The following is a 19406-nucleotide window of genomic DNA, read 5'->3' as shown; positions in this document are numbered from 1 at the left end:
TGTAATAAAATTTAAATTGTAATGTACCATTACAGTCAAGGTAATGAAATTTTTGTTTGGGGAGACCCAATACTTTTCTAACGTACCGCGTACTGTAAATTTTTCAACACAATTTTCGCTCTATGTATTACATTAATTTGTTCTTTACTCAAACCAAAATTAATGTGGGAGCTTCGGAAAAATCTAGGAAAAATTATATTTTGGGGAATAATTTCTATAGTTATATATTATTCCATTATAAACTCTGTATATGGGGATTTCAAATGGATGATTACTGAAATTATACATCTTAATGCAACACAAAAACATAGGTCAATAATTGGACAGAATTTTCTGAAATTGCCCACCAATCTGATATTTGGCAGAATGATTTAAACCCCATTCGTCCCTCTGAGATGCCCATATCCTCCCAAAATCCGGTTTCGTTCAGTTTTTACTATTTTTCATTCGCTTTGTATTTTCCGCCGGCAAAATTCTTTGCTCTGATTGGGAACTATTTCTGACGCATTAGTATTATGGCGCGTCTTCTGTTGTTTTACTTGGGAAGAGCTTCGAGCAAGACCACGCTAAGTCAGCTCTTGGAAATTTCGGATTTTGGACAAAGAAAGCGGATGATTAAGGCAAAAATTGTTTTAGTTAAGAAATAAACTCGTTGGAAGTGAAAGGCATCTTGAACACGTTGATGTTAGTGGTCTACTAATCCACGCTTAATTGCATGCATGGAGAACATGCCCGCGACCGTTCGGTCTATTTGATGGACGGGTTCCGCGAGAATGTAACGCACCCCGCCCGTGGTTGCTCGTGCTTGGACTTAAGTCCACGTGCACAAGTGCACCGCCAAGATTTGTCTCTTAACCTTGACACCTTATTGTGTGACCCCCATTCACTGAGGGAGTGGGATACGCCCACTACGCGGTCAGACCGAAGTCCTGAGTGCCCAACAGTTAACCTACTGGTGGAGGCGGTCCTGCTAGCGAGTCAGGCCCTACCATACTCTGCAGACATGGTGCCCGAGCGTTATAAGGCGAGCTCACCTCCCGCACATGTTCACCGTTACCCAGATTCCTGGGATTAGTTCCCATTTGCTACCGAATCCCGCGGTATGACTACAACCCGGCAGAATTCAACCCAATCCGGGAACCCCAGGCAATGCCCGAAGGGGCTCCTGTCCCGGCCCTGCCTACGTCTATCGTTCAACTGGCAACCGCCATGTGTAGAGGTACCACACACACGTCGAGATGCTGTGCATCTCATCCCGAATCCAATGGTACGACTTACTCACCATTTGAGTTTGGAGCCAGCTCATATCCTACAGCGTTCCCTCCATTTCACGGAATTAGTACTGTTGCCCAGGTATCTGGGATTGGACCTTTCCCATTTCCGTTTGGTCCTCCTAGCAGGCAGGAATCTGACTCTCCCCTTCCGGTAGGATCGTCCAAGCAATACGGGACTACCTCTCTTTTACGTGCTGAGGTACCACGTACACGCTGAGATACTCAGTATCTCTTCCCGGACCCAACAGCACGTGTAGGTCACCATTAGTGAGAAGGGCCGTGGCCACTTGAACAGTTAAAACTCTGCAGTGAAATTAGCTAGAAAAGCCAAAATAAGGAATTCAGCTCAGAACACGTCATGTTTGACTCCAAAGACAGGCCAAAGTAACAGTGATCTGGTTTTCATTTGTGAAAGTGTAAACAAATATCCAGAGATTCTGAAACATTTAAATTATCCCTCCTCGTTTGCATTTGAATTAGGGTGCGGTAGCCTGTCCAGTTATAGGTAGTCCAGTATGTGTAGTATATGTGAATTTTTTTGTACATGGCGTATGTTTAGGCTCTAGTATAGTTAGGTTAATTTTCACTATGTCAGTGTAAACGTGAACAGGGACTCTCATTTTTTCCTAAATTGACCAAAGCTTCCTACCCATAATGGGCTAATATGCCATACATACATACATACATACATACATACATACATACATACATACATACATACATAAAGGTTCTTTTCCCTTCAGGGAAGGAACCTTTTTTTCTTTAATAATTTTAATATGTCCCTCCTGGGGCATTGACAACGATCGTAAAATTGAAAAATGGATTAGTTAATAGAAGGGCCACTTGGTTCTGGTTATTCCATTCCCTTTTAGTTCGCAGAGCAGACTTTCGATGTGGTTAAATTAGAGATTTGTTCGGTGTACATATAGTTGAATTGTGTAATAATATGGATTTGGATGTGTGGTGATATGTGTTAGTATATGCTTTCTTAGTTCATGTGTGATATAGCATGCATATATGTAATTTAGTGTGTTGTTTGTGTGAGCATGTATAACTAATTTATTTAAGGACAGTGTATTGTTGTTTGATTATTCATCTCTTTTGGTTAGTTCAAATAAGTAAAGTAGCCCGTAATGCAAATTTATAGTAATTCCGTACCGTTATTCCATAGTATGCTACTTATAGTTAACCGATAATAGAGTACAAATCGTGTTTAGTAGCGCAAAGTTTGTTTTCATACTACCAACGCCATCTCGTGTCGGGCGAAGAACTACTCGTAGCTAGTATTTTGTTCCTTCGAGACTTAAGAATCTAGTCAACTCGAAAATTACCCTTCTTTTGTAATTATTGATGCATAAATATTAGTTCTGGTCCATATGAATAGATGCGTAGACGAATTACTTTATAAATTAGTTTCTCTGAAAAACACAATACGTTATGTAGTTTCATAATTGAATGATTGATAAAATTAAACTTCGCGTTTATCCTTAAACCAAAGTTTTCCTATTGGAAAGCTGATTGACGGTAGGATCGCTGTTTGGAATTCGTCTGCTTTTGCAGTAACCTTGAGCTGCCATGCTACGTGCCGGTCACTCTACTAGTATCTTCCTATTCTGCCTAATTCCCGCTCTGCCTAAAAACTCTCCAGCACTTTGTAGAAAATATTTTAAATGACCTTATCTTTAGGCAGAACGGGAAACTTATGCCACAATTGTAGAACACATTAAACTATACAATAATGCCAAACGAAACTAATGGAAAACGTACCTAATACTAAATAATGAACTGCAAAGACTGAATGAGTACGTAATGAAATGCTAATCGCTCCTAACGTAGATCTAGTTTGTTTTGGGTTCGTTTCAGTTACAGTGTCAAAACGGCTTTCTTACAGTTGAGTCAGTCAGTTTTCTATTTCCCTGCAGTAATATTTTTTAAAAATTCACATTCATCTAAACAAGTAGAATAACATCTAAAGTTTATGATGCACAGGTGCGCAATTAAAAGTTTACTTTATTCGATAGATACATTCTATTATCTTATTAGCCTTTAATTATCCTTATTTTTCTTATTAGTTTGGTCTCTTTCTTTCTTCTTCCTTTTCATTTTTTATTCTTTAAGCAGATGGGAGATCCGGGTTCGATTTCCGGCGGGAGTTCATGTGGTTCAGATTTCACGTTAATCACTAGGTCCACGTCTCATATAGCCTCGCTGCTGAACGGGACGCTAAACTAAAATCAACTCAACTCAACTCTTTAAGCAGAATCTTCTCCCACTCTTTATTTATCGAGAATCCTGCATTCCAATTCATCATCTTGTCTCCTGCCTTCATAATCTCCCTGGTTTCTTTCCATTTTCTCACCAAAGTTCTCTTCTTTACTTCTATGACCTCTGCTCCATTCCATCCTATTCTGTGGTTTGTCTCTTTGTGATGTTTATATATCGCATTGTTATCGCTTTTAATCCGACATCACCCTTGTGCTGTTTTATCCTTTCTTCCATCTTCTTCTTTGTTCTTCTATGTAAATTTTATTTTATATATTTTATCCTACTTTATATATTACCCCCTTTTGTCCGCTATTGCTTTTCTCTTCATTTTACTGACCAGTTCAATTATTCTGCTTCCTCCTTTCCTGTACTTCCTTATACCTGCTTTCCGAAGCATTCTCTTTATTTTCTCTGTTTCTTTACCTAGTCTTTCTATTCCAAACCATTTTTTGTTCTTGTCTTCTTCCTCTTTCTTCCTCTCTCTTGCTATGTTTCTTGTCACCCTATCCTCTTCGTTGTATTCATTTCTACTTAGTTGTGTCCAGAACTTCTTTAAATCCCTTTTCCTCTGTTCTTCATTTGTGTTTAGGTCTCCTATTCTTTCCTCCATGCTTTTCATGAAATTCTTCTATGTACCCTCATCCACATCACTTCGTTTGTGGCAGTACACTTCCGCTGCACACACTTTTTGTACCAGGATGTAATAAACTCTCCTGCTTCTGACTTCTTTATTTTCATATCTAAATAGTTTATCTCCTTATCTACTTCTATTTCATTCTCTAGTCTAATCCTTTTCTTTTCATACTCCACGTCTCTTTTAATTGGACACGTGTGCAGCTAAAAAGTGAAAGTGTAAACCACACAAGTGTTACTTTTTAATGAAGGGGCGGAGCCTAATTAAAAGTTGATCTCTGGAGAGTATATAAGAGGTGACCAACTCCCAAACAGCCAGGAGGAGTGGAAGTCTGATGAAGACACAGTTATTGTGTCGAAACTGTTACGTGATTGCATGTTTTGTTACATATTATCACAGAGCCTTGCTCAGTGTATTGTTTTGTATTAGTAAAAGTTATTCTTTGTACAGAACCTGCTAGAATTACTAAACAGATTCAGAATGCAAGAAAAAATCCAAGAGGACAAAACCCAAGAAAAATTTTGACAAAACGGACAAAATTGAAAGGGCATAATCATAGGCGCAGCGTAATAAAAGGGTAATTATTTTTAGCCAATCTGTCATTTTATTGTAACATTTTTACATTTTATTGGATTTTCAGCATTTTTTTAAAAAAAAGAAACGGTTATTAAATGTTATTTCAGTAAATTGAAAAAAATACAGAAAACATTTTAGAATGTACGTCGTTTGACCATTGAAGGAAAAAAGTGATCATATGGGTGTGCACTGGTACATCCAATATATACTCATATGATTCTGTCCCTTGGATTTTGTCCGTCTCCTCAGAATTTTACTTGGATTTTGTCCCCTCCCTCGTTATTACAGAAATTAAAAGGAGCACTCATTTAATTTGTAATCACTCTGTGCAAGTATGGGAAAATGTTCACCTGCTTTAAAAGTGATCACCTCTGGAAGTGACGCAGTTTGTCCACTGTGACACGAGCCGCTGAATGCCTTACTGGTAGTAGACCGTGTTCTGCCGGCGAAGCCACGACGTCATCTCCCGTATGACCTCATCGTCCAAATGAAAACGGTATCTATGTAGAGCTTTTTTTCAGTTTCCCAAACAGGTGAAAATCGCAGTAGGAAGGATGACTTAGAACTACCCACTGAAACTTCTTGAAAGTCCCCTGCGTCACGTTGGCCGTATGCGGCCGCGCATTGTCATAAAGCAAAATCACACCCGCCGACAGTTTCCTTGGGCGTTTTGACATGATGGACTTGCGGAAATTGTGCAACGTCTCTCTGAACCAGGCGTTGTTCACTGTCTGTCCGTGCTCCGAAAATTCCGTGTGCAGTAGTCCTCGAATGTCGAAGAACACGGAGGCCATGCTGTTTCCCGCTACAATTTGGAGGGGGAGAGGTGGGGTGACGCCACTGAAAACTTTGACGTTTGCTTTCCGGGTCGTAGTGATGGCACCGCGCCTCGTCCCCTGCGATGATTTTCCACAGGAATGCCTCATCCTCAGCTTCGAATATGTCCGGGTGCGACTGACATGCCTCCATTCTGTCCTTATTGCATGAAGCAGCTGTCCAAAAATAAGTTGTTGTCGCTATTGAAATGTAACTCCTACTCGACGGTTTCACAATACATTTCAATGAGGCTCATCGATGGAATGAGAGAAACACAAGTTCCGTTGAGACCAGGCACAACGCATAAGCACTTTGTTCTCACACTGCCCTTCACATTCGTGGCTTGTTTCTCCGCCCCTATTCAACCAATGTGGGCCAAATTTGCCTACTAATCTACAAGTGTGTAGCTTTGCTTAACAATATTTGGGACAAATTGGGAAGATATAGAGGGTGTTTCCTATATTTTTGTATTTTACAGATTGTTGGACAGCTGCTTCATTCGGGAGTTGTGCACATGGAAACATACACAATAAATATGCCTGTAACTTTTTACCAAATACACGCACCTTAAAACTATTGCTACCATTGTTTTTCTGCTTAAATTCTAGCCCAAAATCATGTATAATATTGTCCTATTCCTATTTACAAAACTTGACCTGCATTCAGGATGGCGGATTTCAAGATGGCTTCCGTCAAGGATATCTTACCGTACGACTTCCCCTTAGGTATAGTATGTACCTACATTGTTGTTATTGACTTTTTATTATTAACAGGCAGTTGCCCAAAATCAGTTGCCAAGGCAGTTACAAGGGGTGGTGCTGAATGTATTGTGCAATTGTCGACATGGATACGCGACATCTCAATTTGCTGTTTTGGTTAATTCCACTTCAGAAACGCAGCTTCTTTTTTGTATGTGGTCTTTCTGTGGGACTTCCTTCCTCTAAGTGAAATTTTACGGTAGGTTTCGAAATGAGCTCATTGATACTTCCCTCGTGAGATGAAACAAGCATGAGAACTGTATATAAACCACTGGGCAAGAAAGGAAATAAACAAGCGGGTGGTATTACTACTGCCAAGAGGGGTAGAAATATAACTGTTGTGTGTGGTGTCAATGCGTGTGGCGGATATGTTCCCCCGGCATTTGTTTTCGCAAGATAAAGGAGGTAGCCAATATTCTTAGACAAAGTCCCTGTAGGTTCGATCCAATTAATAAAAATGGATGGATTACAACACGGTTGTTATTTGCACATAACAAGCATTTCGCCAGTCATGTTTGATCGCCACACCAGAATTTTATACCGCTCACTGTGAATGAATAGAAACATTAAATTTTGCTTCTCAAAACGGAATTATCCTTCTCAGCTTGTTCCTACATTGTACTCATTAAGTGCAATCACTGGTTGTTTCTGTATTTGGTCCATTGGAGAAACACTCTCATTAGGTTGCTCAAATGGGGCTACCCCAGCATTCTGGTAGATTCTTCACAGAACATAAACTGGCAAAAGCTTTTATCGAATATGGCAAGACAGCTACCGTAGCCAAAGCTGCAAGTGGCTTATGCAAAGCAGATATTTGATCTATTGATTGTACTGATTTCGTAAATCACGATTTCCTTGCTCCTTTAGGTGGATCTTCGTGTGGCAGCCCTATTAACGCTTTAGAGCATGATTTCCGCAAGGGGCGTTTTCGAAAGCCACAATTACTTCATGAAGGTAGATTTACTTCGACGGAGTCTTAAAGTTATGCGGTTGTCATAGTGGCGACATCACAAGAAGTCGATAATATGAACTACCGTCCACATCCAAATATATTAGCACTGCGCCTGAATCATCACGTGTCAGCATTGAGCAGATAAGTCTTTCTCCAAACTAGTTCCAACCTACAGAAACAGGAAAGTGGACTGTTCGTAGAAAGAAAATGAAAGTACAAGTATTAAATTAACTCCATCGCCATACAAAGCCAATTTTCGTGCAAAAACATCATTATCATTTACAAGCGTGTATAAACCAACATCTACTCCGCAACACAGCGCATAATACAAAAAAGAAAGATTACCTTTCATGAGGCTTCGTCCCAAGTTATGCCTCACACACACCACGGAAGCAATAAATTTGACACATCTGGTGAATCGTATTGATTAGTGTGTAGCGAACAGTACAGTACTTCAACAGAAGAATGAATTCAATGGTTGCAGTGTGAAGATTGGTCGCACATAGTGTTTTGCTGACACTGAGGATATTTACTTCTGTGTACGGTTTGACGACATGAAGTAAGCAGCATGTCCCATCTTAAGGTACGTTCTGTCTCAATTTACACGACCTGCTTCATAAGACGGGATATTTGTAGACATTGTTTCAAAGTATGGTTTTGCACATTTGTTATTTCTTTGGTACAAACATATTTATAAGTCTTTAAGTACAATGTCCAAGGTATACAATGAGGACATTTGTCTTTCATATGTTGTATTGCATCTGTAAAATAAATATGAATTCCAAAAGTGTCCCAACTTACGCAACTCTCCGCTACTCACAGCGAGAGTGAGTATAACATTACCAGCAGTAAAATGCTTAAAAGTAAAATGTTCCGTAAATGTACAATTTTAATTAAACTTAGAACACTTTTCAAGATTAGGAACTTATTGTTACTTTTCGGGGTTGAAATTAGTAAAAGGGAAGATGGTAATCTCACCCCTTCTCACGAATGTATGTTAAAAATAGCTTTCCAAAAAAAATGCGATTTTCATGAAACATTGCACATACTTTCTTTCAAATATTCTAATGGAGCATATTATTTTAGCTAAGATCACGAAAACGAAAGTTTGGGGAGGCTCACTGAGGGGCAATTCACTAACAAATTTAAGAACATGTTTCAGAGTAACTTTCGGTTCAAAACACAAAACACGGGATTTTCATGTGAAGCAAAAGTGTTTTCTTGGAATTTTAAGAATTATTCTTATTGGTTAAGAAGGTGAATAATGAATAGTAATGTGATGAATAAAGACTGCTCATTTCTACACTCCACAACTGTACTAGTATACAATAGAAATAATACGTATGTTCAACTCTATGAAGTTTCGGAAATTCGTTTCCAGGATAATTACCGGTACTGTGTTTCCAGCAATAAATGGAGGACTTACCTATACTTTCCCCAATCCATATACGCTTGGTAGAGGTAGCCAAGGAGCGTAAACTTGTCGTCCCTCTTTCTGATCCTCTTCAGGGCACTCTTCCATTTTCTTACGGCAGCCTGCTGTTTATGCTGGTTGTAAAGTCTCAAACCTTGCTCCACCTAGTAATAATACAAGGAAAACAATTAACTATGAATAAGAAAACTAATTAATTAGGATATTTTTTTCATTTTGTTCCTATCTACTAATTGACTGCTTGCTCTTTATTTCCCTTTCTTCTGCTAAAACAGTCATTTAGTCCCTTTTCTTATCGGAAAGAAAAAGAGTTTTCTTTCATGAGAAACAAACATTACACATGAGTTAGAAAAAATATGCTATGGATATGTTTTTGTTATGTATTGTTTCACTAACTGATAGATTTTATACTGGTTTATGTTCACAGGTGTGCATAGGAGCTTTATAATACTTAATTCATTGTGATTATGTTTTCGTTTTCTCCTTTAAATTTACATTAAAATGGGTTAAAACGATATATATTGGAACAATCATGAAATAAAATCACTGTCTTTGGTTAACATTTTGAAAGTAAGAACAAGATCACAAGTTTTAGATTAGTTAGTAGATGCGCTATCGGATCGGAATACCCCGGTTCGATCCCTAGTGGGAGCTCATGGGGTTCAGGTTCCAAGTTGAATTGTAGATTTACGTTTCATATAGCCTTAGTTCTAAAAAGGGACATTAATCATCAAGGCAACCGACCAACCAGGAATATCAGAAGCTAAAATAGATCATGTGTAAGTTAATACAGACAGAAAAAAAATCCAGGAAAACTTGATAGATATTTTGTTTAGTTTGGTATTTGAGAGGTATTAACTGTTAAGATCTGAGTTTTGGATAAAATTCCGTGTTTATCTTTTATGTGATAAGGCTAGTTACATAATAGGTAGCATAGGATTGTTGTTGAATTGCAACTATCGCTCTTTCTTTCGGTATGTTTTATGGTGTATATGCATATGAGTGTACCATGTGTATCTGCGTTGGAATTCGTGTAATTTTTATTTGGTTGTTACACAGTATGTTCGCTGTTGATTGCTGGGTCTGGCTTCTTGAGGTAGTATGTTCTCGAGGTTGTGATCCTTATCTTTCGATCCTGAGTTTCTGTTTAATCTAGAGCTCGTCAGCGAGAACAAAGAGCTTAAGAAGAGGGCCGCTTCTTTACGGAGCCCAGAGACAGTGAACTTCACCAACACGATTAAAATGGTCGTGCAAGTATTTTCATATGATATCTGTCAAACAAATAAATGTATACTCATGTCTTTAGAATTCACATAAATAGAAATAACTCTCTTTCTAATGAGAGAAAATTTCATGTGTCTTCTTGGAAATGTGCAGAAGAAAACATATTACCAAAACGATATTTCAAGAAAATAATTTTTAAAAAAAGCAAGTTATAATTTAAAGAAAAAAGATATCTTCCAAATTTTCATCGCCCGTTCCTTTTTCGTAAACGTGGCAAGGGTGCTGTATTTATGAAATATGTTCAAAGCTACCCAAGTTGTTTTACAGAAAGTTGTCCAAAAAATCACTCATCCATCGTGAATTTAGTCAAGAAAATGACTTAGGTCATTTATGAAATACTGATTTATGAAATCTACATAAATAAAATTAAAACTACCAATGTTTGTCGGAGAATTCTTCCTCGACTCCTGCACGATTTTGATAATTCCTGGCACGTGAATGAACTCTGGCCCAACTTATGTGTTTACTGCCCAATTTTTAGGAACAAAATACCCCCTAGAAATGGTATTCCAATGTTAACATTCGAGATAAACTTTAACAACAACGGATTACTTGTTTGTTTGATTTGCATATCAACCAGATGTTGTTTTGTTTTCGAACACATTTTAACTGCAGCAGCAACGAAACATTAAATCAAATGAAATTCTACCCCATTTGCGCCGTATGTGACTGAGAGAAAAAAAGATTGAAATACTATCTATAGACCTTTTGTCGCTGTGGGAAGGACGCGTATTTCAGCTAATATAAAAATAATTATAAAAGCCTTTGTTGATAAAGTAGCAAATTATGATTTTCATCATCCAGTAAAGTCTCCTAAGTTTTAGAAATAGGAAGAAAATTCGAAAAACTGCCTGTAGAATCTTCCACCTGTAGTTTAAAGTTTCATTCCAGTATAGTAAATGGTACGGCCATCAGGAATGTATACATCGGACGGACATCGAAAAATATGTTAATTTATTAAAATAAATAAATAGATTACTTTCATCATCACAAGCCTTCCTTCTCCTCAGAAGGATCTTAACGAGAAGTGTGTGAAGGATTGAACATTCCTTTCAGTTGTTTTTAAAACTCACTAAATATATTTTAAAAATTAATGTCTTGGATTGCTGAAGCAAGAAATAGTAAATTAGTAGTTGAAATCACTGATTTAATTTTAACTTCTTTTACAGTCCATGCATTTAGATGAAAATACATCAACTCATGCTACTGCTAATTTAGGGAAAGAGATTTTTTCCTGTCAATAGAAGAATTATTGCCTTATACATTATTCGTTTCTAATGAGAGAAGGAAAAAAAGTGATTAAATATTGAAGTTAAAGGGAAGAAAGGCAATTGAAATAGTTGAAGATTAAACATACTGGTAAAATAAAATAATTTAATGTAAAGATGAAGGAAGTTGCTTGACCTGGACGACTTCCAAAATTCATCTCTCTCTCTCTCTCTCTCTCTCTCTCTCTCTCTGCATATATATATACATGGAGAATGCGATGCCATTTTCAAAAAAATATCTATGTCGTCCCTTACTTCCTAAAAAATTACAATGCGCAGAGATAGGCACGGGGAGACGGTGTGACGTCATGCGTCCCCTACCTTTTCAGATCCACTTTAGCCCTAGCCCAAAAAAGTGCAAAACTGTTATTTCAAGCAAGTCGTAGTACCGCGCAAAAGTTGCGAATTAGGGAGACTAGAAAGGAGTAAAGTAGAAAAAAAATCGGTTTAATATCTTCCGGTCGCAAACTTACTCCAGAGTTTGTCGAATTTGAATATTCACATTTCTATGATACTTTTTATCTTACTTGTCAATATTTAAATGTAATAGCTCTAGCCAAATCTCACACGAACCGATAATGATTTAGAAGAAAAATTGTTCAAATCAGTGAAGAAATTACGCTATCGCAACGGTTGTCAATTATAAGGAATTCAGTTGCTCGTTGTAAAACTTAGCTGTTGCGCGAGCGGAATACCTTGATTGATTTGAACAATGGACATTTCCTTTTTGACTAAAGATTGTAATTTAAAGACACCATCGCGTAGAGCTAGTCTTCAATATACCACATACCAAAAATCTCAGAAAAAATTTCTTCGTTATTGAGATACAGCGCTTCAAAGAATGCAAAAATTAGCTCCTTACGTCATGGCATCAAAAACAGAGGTTTTGGCTTGACGTCACAGGTCCGTGAGTCGCATTGGAAGTTTCAGGGAATCTTTTCATGTTACAGTTACTTCCTGCAAACTACAAATAAATTTGATGGGGGGAGCGCAACAGTGGTCTAAGACACATTTTTGTTTTAAATGGAGAAAAATCAAGTTAAAGTTAAACACATGTGCTTTTTGTACAATATACCAAAAGCAACCACAAGTGGTTGAATGTGTCATACATGTACATATATATATTGTAACAAAAAACGCATGTGTTTAAGTTTAATTTGATTTTCCTCCATTTTTAAAAATGTGGGTTAGAACACTGTTGCGCTCACCCATCATTTAGTGCAATAGTGAAAGGAAAAGTGGCAAAATAGGTAATACACTTACTGTATATAAACGTAACGTGTTAATAAGATCTATTTCCTTAGCTTGAAATACATTAATGGTCATTTGTAATGTTCTATCATTACAAATATTTTAGATACTTGTACACTTAAGCGGGATTACTTTACTATTGTATTATCCCAAAAACATTAGCCGCCTTATGCAGAGTCGTTTTGACGTATGATTATCATCATTCTTAAGGCATTACTGCTGCAGGAAACTTATGTTAGTCGAACTCTTTCGTATGACATTAATCACTCGTCAAAATGACTCTGCATAAGGCCCTAGGAGTTTAAGTACTATATCAGTTCAAATTAAATCATGCGCAAACTAAGAATATCTAGGCCATCATATTATAGCTTTTCTTTATTTTGAAGATTTGTCGTGAATCTCCACGCTATTTTACTACGGTTACAAATAAGCACTTTCTGCACCAAAGAGCTCTTACTTCCTTTAAAAATATTCGTATCCTATTACATCCTTTCATTTTTTCGACTATTTACTCTGCACATTAGCAATTGGTCACCCCACACAATTGCTACAACTATTCTTATCTTAATGCTACAAGAATCGTATTATATAGCGCTTTACTTTCTTACTATCTTTCTACAAGGGAAATGCTTTTATTTATTTATTTATTTATTTATTTATTTATTTATTTATTTCAAAAGGACAACACAACATACACTATTATACATACATTATATACAAACACAAATATACGTTGTCTAATAATACAGAAGTTATTGCTTGACAATTCCTTTGAACTTGTTTTCTGACATGCAAAATACATCTACTGCATGAAATCTAATCATTTCGTTGTATGAAGCACACATTCTTCACAGAGGAAACTTACGTAATGTGTTAGTTCTTGCTTTTCTACAATAGAATGTCCCAGTGTTTGCTGTTCTAGTCTTACCTGTTGGTGCACGAATAATACTTCTGGAACTAATTCTGGACAATCAATTTTACCATTTAATAATTTATGTAAGAACAACAAATCAAAAACACATCTCCTTTTTTCTAATGTTTGAAAATTAAAATTCCTTACCAAGTCTTCAAAGGGGACATACTTCGGGTAGAAACCAGTTTTCTTGTATGCAAGCATTTTTAAGAATTTAAACAGTATACACGGTGTATTTTCTATTGCATCAGAGTATTTAGTGATCTAATTTTGACCTCACAAACAAAGATATAACCATGTAAATGTTGATTCTTTGTAGAAATCCTGTTCTATTCTATAAATTAACCTAGGTTTCTATATGAACTACTCGTTATCGCGTCAATGTGTTGAGCAAAGGTTAATTTGCTATCAAATATAACTCCTAGGTCTTTGATAGTATTTGGGATGGACAAGGAAGTGCCTCTTACTTTATAGGTAAAGTTAATTGCTTTTGTGGTCAACGCCGTGGTTTAAAGTTTAAGAAAGCTGTAGCGAATAGATGCAGAGAGATGGTTAGGCTGCCGAAAGACCACCATAAACAAAATTTCTAGAGAATTTTTCTTGTAGTTAGGCGCCGGTTCTCAAACCTAAGCACCATTATAATTCAATTTTATACATGGGAAGTCATGATTTTATTTTGGATTTAACTTATTTAGGAGCCAGACTCCTATTTCCAATCACATTGACTACCTGATTTTTCGAGCCTGAACAAGAGGAATATTGGCAGAAATTCATTATGTATTACTTATGTCGTAACGTTGAAACTTCAGCTATTTCTTTTCAATAACCTCACACGAAATAGTGTTCTAAGTTTATTTAAATTCTTTCTCCCCTTCAGTCAGGTCCGTATGCACGGGGGCTGCCCCCTAAATTTTTTCTGCCCCCCTAAAATCTTCACGGTGGGCTTGCAAATAAAGTATAATATGGTGATAAACTATAATATGTTGGATTAGCCTCTCCTAACTTCTACCGGACCCCACTACATTTTTGGGATGGCTACAAGCCTGCCCTCAACTCTGAGGTGATTAATGTTTGGTGGTACATTTGCAAAAGAAGATATCATAAAAGTATTGTGTTTTGTGTTCCGAGGTGCACAAGTCAAAAAAAAAAAAAAAAAAAGGCATAAAAGCAAATGTTTGAAGAGTTCAGCCTTTCTTAAGTTTCATCAAGTAGAATGATTTCTCTTATATATTTTACTCACTGGAACAGGATATTGTGTTCATTACTCATGACATATCACAATCATTCATTACACTGGACAACAAATTTTAACTATTTACATGCTTCGGAAAAGAAAAGTACATTTTCTTATAAAAATGAGAATGCTGAATACGAAAATAAAAATAAAAATGATGAATTGGTTCGAGTTTAAGTGTAATCGGTAGAAACGTGTGTTATGTAGTGTTGACACTTAGATTCTTGAATCTTTTATTTGGTCTTTCACTTAACCCTAGAAAGACCATGCTCGCGACAGCTACGTGAAGTACCAACGGGGGGTCAAATTTGCCCGTGCTCGGTTCAAGTAATTTGCAGACCTTATTTATTGACTCATGGTTAAACTGTTGAACAAATTTCAAAACCAAGAATATTTCCAGCACTGGTAGTGTATATATACCAACAATGCGTGAAATCACTGATATATTATACGAAAATGCTTGTTTTATTTATTAAAATATAAAGTTCAGGTTATGTAAGGTTAGGCAAAAATTTAAAATTATTGAGATGTAAGTTACTCTCGTTTATATGCTGTCCCACTCATACTTTTGGACGGACATTCCTTCCCAGAACGCTTTCCATTGCTGATACTACTGGCTTTTTGAGGCCGTCTATGTTCAAGACCCATTTTTCAATGTACGGTTTTAAAAGAGATTCCCCAAGTTGTAGCAGAAACAGTCGTCTTCTTTCCATTTTGTTGCTATTCCATTCGGGGAAATTTAGTAGAAATAGTGTGTAGCTATTTAGAGCAGCAACATCCACGAGTGTGTAAAAAAGCGAGAGAGGCCATCTTCTTGTTCCCCGCTTCGATGAATACTGTCGAACCATTTGGTCAATGATGTCCACCCCACCCTTTGTTTCATTATAGTAAATAATTATATCAGGTTTGTTGGATTCACTTGGGTTCACTTGATCGTCGTTATGCTGGTGGAAAGCATAAGTATGTTTCGTAGTGGTTTTTTCGAAGCAATATATGACACTAGCGTAACAGGTGGCTTACCGGTAGAAGGGTCAGTGAACGCAAACTTTGACGAATGTTCTGCACGATCTCTAGTGTCCTTCAGTTCATTTGGTATGCCTTTCCTATTCAGTTGGAGAGTTCCAACGACTGTCAGATTGTTGTTGGTGTATAATTCGCCAGCTAACTCAATGGAAGTATAGTATCGGTCCATTGTGATATTGTAAGTAATGTATCACTTTATATAAAAGCGACTCTTACTTTCATGACCATTTGGTTATCTTATCCAATCAGAAAGATATCATGGTATTTTAGGGCCGGCTCTATGTAAGGCTAAGTGTTTATATAAAGGGAAATTCAATATAGTTTAAAAGAATTAAATTTTGGACATAAAAAACAAAATTAAGAAATCATCAAAAAATAAAAGAATGGGTAGCACCTATGACCAAGGGGGGGTCAAATCAGCCCGCGTAACATGTATATTTTTTTATATATAAAACCACACTGCTTTAAACATAGGTGGAAAAATTCCAAAATGATCTTCTAATCAAAAGTAACAATAACAAAAAAAATGAGAATCCGTAAAGCATTTTAAGGTATTCAAATTGAACAAAAAAAGACGCGCGGGCAAAATTGACCCCCCCTTGGTATTTCTAGGGTTAAGTAGCCATTGCTTCAATTTTGTTCATCCAATTATCTTGGTTCATATGCCATTCTCTTCCGAATAATCCAAGCTTGCAAATGGTACTATGCGCATGTGTACATGATGTATAAGAAGAGGGAAATTTAAGGTAAAATTGGTAATATCCCGTCCAAAAATCACTTTTTTCAAATGTAGCGCCCCTTGGTACGGCCCCGACTAAAGGCATCCGAATATAATATACCTTTAAAACTAGTGTAGTTTATAAGTAATACATATGCCAAGTTTCATTGTAATACCTACAATAGTTGTGACGAAAAAATATTTCTCAGTTCTGCTAGATAATACCAAATTTCATATAGAAAAAAGTGAGATAACTATAAAATCAAATGATTCCGAACAGTATTATTTATTTGATTATCATGACTTATACGTCATTCTCTTCAGAATAAAACAGACTTTCAAATGGTATCATGATAATAAGTGTGTGTGTGTATGTGTGTTGTACGAGGAAAGGGGAAATTGGAGTAAAATTGGAAATTTTCCGTCCAACAACAATCGGCAAGAGCAGAGTTGTTCCAGTAGCCCTGCTATCGTTTCTCCATCATAGATATAACTTGCCAGAAATATTTCCCATGTTCACCAATGACTGCTCCGCGTTCTTTTGGAAAGAAATATGTGTAGGAGTGCAATATATGCATTTTTAGTGATACTTCACACCCTATCGCTTGGTAGAAGGTATTAGGTGCACCTCTACTTCCTTATAGTTCTGAGACCGCTCGTTTCCCAAAACATTCGTCACCACTTTTCGGAAAGAATCTAATGCAATCCTCTTCTCATTTTCTAACACTGCATCAAATTCAGGATCATTAAGGAGTTAGCGAATTTGAGTGCCAAATAGGGTTCTTACCTGATTTTAGTTTCAGCAATTTGTGGAAGTTTACGCAAAATATATTTGCAGAATAGTTTTGATGCGTCTATGAATAGCCGCCATTCATCGAAATTATCGTCTACTCATAAGACCAGTTAGGTCTACATTGTTACAACGTAATATGTCAATTTCCACTGAAAATAATGTTTAGGGATTCTGACGTGTTCAAAACACGAACACTTTTAGATCTTCAAAATAAGCTCCCCACTTCTTGAGTTTGGATGCCAGCAGTTCTGCGCCCACGTTTTGACAACCGCAGGTAACTTAATTCAGGTTGAGTATCATATGGTGAATAGATAATGATATTTTGGTTTTGTGAAGTTAGGATCGGTGGAAGACAATGAATCTGCAGCAGAATTTGACAATGTGGGTCGACATTGTTCGCCTTTTGCTCTTCATCGGGTGAAACACTGAAGTAAGGTACGGGAAGTTGTGGAACCTTTAGTTCTTCAGAGTATGTCGAACATTTCAAGGAATATTTGAATAAGTAGCAGTCACTTTTTTTTCTTTTTTGAATAGACCTTTGATTGGAAGAACTATGCAAAAATAGCAGTTTGAAGTATGATCTGTCTGTTCTCTCCATATCATTGGAACTGCAAATGGCACGCATGTCCTTTTTCCGTGTAGCCAGATCCGTAAATTTGTAGAACAAGTGTTACAGCATATATGTGGTGCTTACTTCTTGTCCACATCTCCCACTTTACAGCCAAAGTAGAAGTGATAGGCTTTCTTTATAATAGGAGCGAAATTCCACTTTTCGCTTCACTTCGTAAAAAACAACAATTTGCTCTGCACTGCAAACACATTTACGCGACATGTTTCTGCTTAGTATAGTCATAGAACGGTAAATAATAATAATAATAATAATAATAATAATAATAATAATAATAATAATAATAATAATAATAATAATAATAATAATAATAACCACCCACTCACCTACCAATATCTCACCACGACTACGTCCGAGATGGCAAATTATAACTACAGAAGAACGTTACACAACATGTTTTCTCTTGCAAACTCTTCAATACAAACTAAGCCGTGAAGTGGTTGATTTTTCTTTGTTAGCGATGAAGTGGGAGCAATATGGATAGCCAGAGACTACGCAGGAATTTATTTCGGGAGGGGTCCTAAGCTTTTCGGGGGTCCAAATACAATTTGAAGCTAAATTATATTAAAATTTATAAAATTGCACCTGAAATTAGACTAAATTTACAAACAAGTCGGGGTGTCAAGACCCGCAGGACCCACCCCTGCATATGTCCCTGAGGATAGCATTGAAACTAACCGTCAAACAATGGAAGTTTGTTGAAATAAGTAGACAGCTTCTGTTGCCAAGAACCCTTAATTTGCCAGCTGAGCACATCAGGTGATATCGTATTTCTTTGAAACCCGAACCAATCTTCAAAAACTAATTTCATATTCGTTATCAGACCCTAAAATTAGTAAGAATTGATTAGTTTTATCTCCGAAGCATTTTCAGTGTTGACCAGTGCTATCAAAGGATACAGTGGACCAATAGTGGAGTGCTCACCTCTAGTGTGAGGGGTCTCTAGTTCGAATTCAAGCCATATAAATTTGTGGCGGACAACATCGTGTCCGTGGGTTTTCTCGCGACTCTGACGTTTCCTCCCACATGATCCTTCCAGCAATTGTTTTATAATCATTCACTGTCATTAATGATCCGTCTCCCTTTCCCCACAAGAGATATTCGTGAAACATAAAAGTAGAAATTTCATTTCATTTTATTCATTACTAAGCCACTGTAACTAGTTCATCATTACTGTAAGATCATATCTGTTTATCTGTTGGTTTAAATGTTAACTCATGTGTTCAAAACACTTCAGCCAATACGTAAATGTTCACATGGACATTTACATGTATTGCAGAGTATGTTAAATAATGTCCACCTGTCGATATTTGCGACAAACAACATTTGAATGAGTTTTCTCTATTGGTTTAAAAGTTACAAAAGACGTTTGAAGATAAATGGTCCACAGGAAAAGTAAGATTTATGGAAAATAGTATTTGAAAGCTACTGTGAAGGCCCTTTCCCTTCTTAAATATATAGTTCAATCAAAGTAAAATTATAATAACCGAGCTCAAAACTGCAAACGACATTCAAAAATTCCTTTCAGACTTTTTGGTCATTTTATGAATAAGAAATTGGAAATCTAAATGTTATAGAAAATGCTTC

General features: G+C 36.8%; 1 protein-coding gene across 1 annotated transcript in view; it reads right to left on the bottom strand.

The window, feature by feature from the left end:
- LOC145661599 (43 kDa receptor-associated protein of the synapse homolog) overlaps positions 1-19406 on the bottom strand; it is a 259156-nt gene that overhangs the window by 115236 nt on the left and 124514 nt on the right. The window contains exon 3 of the mRNA XM_081726917.1: positions 8702-8853. Within this exon, the coding sequence (XP_081583043.1) occupies positions 8702-8853 (152 nt within the window). The remainder of the gene's footprint in view (positions 1-8701; positions 8854-19406) is intronic.

This window comes from Thermobia domestica, chromosome 10, assembly GCF_964235325.1.
Source record: "Thermobia domestica chromosome 10, izTheDome1.hap1.1, whole genome shotgun sequence".
Classification (NCBI taxonomy): Eukaryota; Metazoa; Arthropoda; class Insecta; order Zygentoma; family Lepismatidae; genus Thermobia; species Thermobia domestica.
Note: the sequence above shows the minus strand (reverse complement) of the source record. Positions and strands in the feature narration are given on the sequence as shown.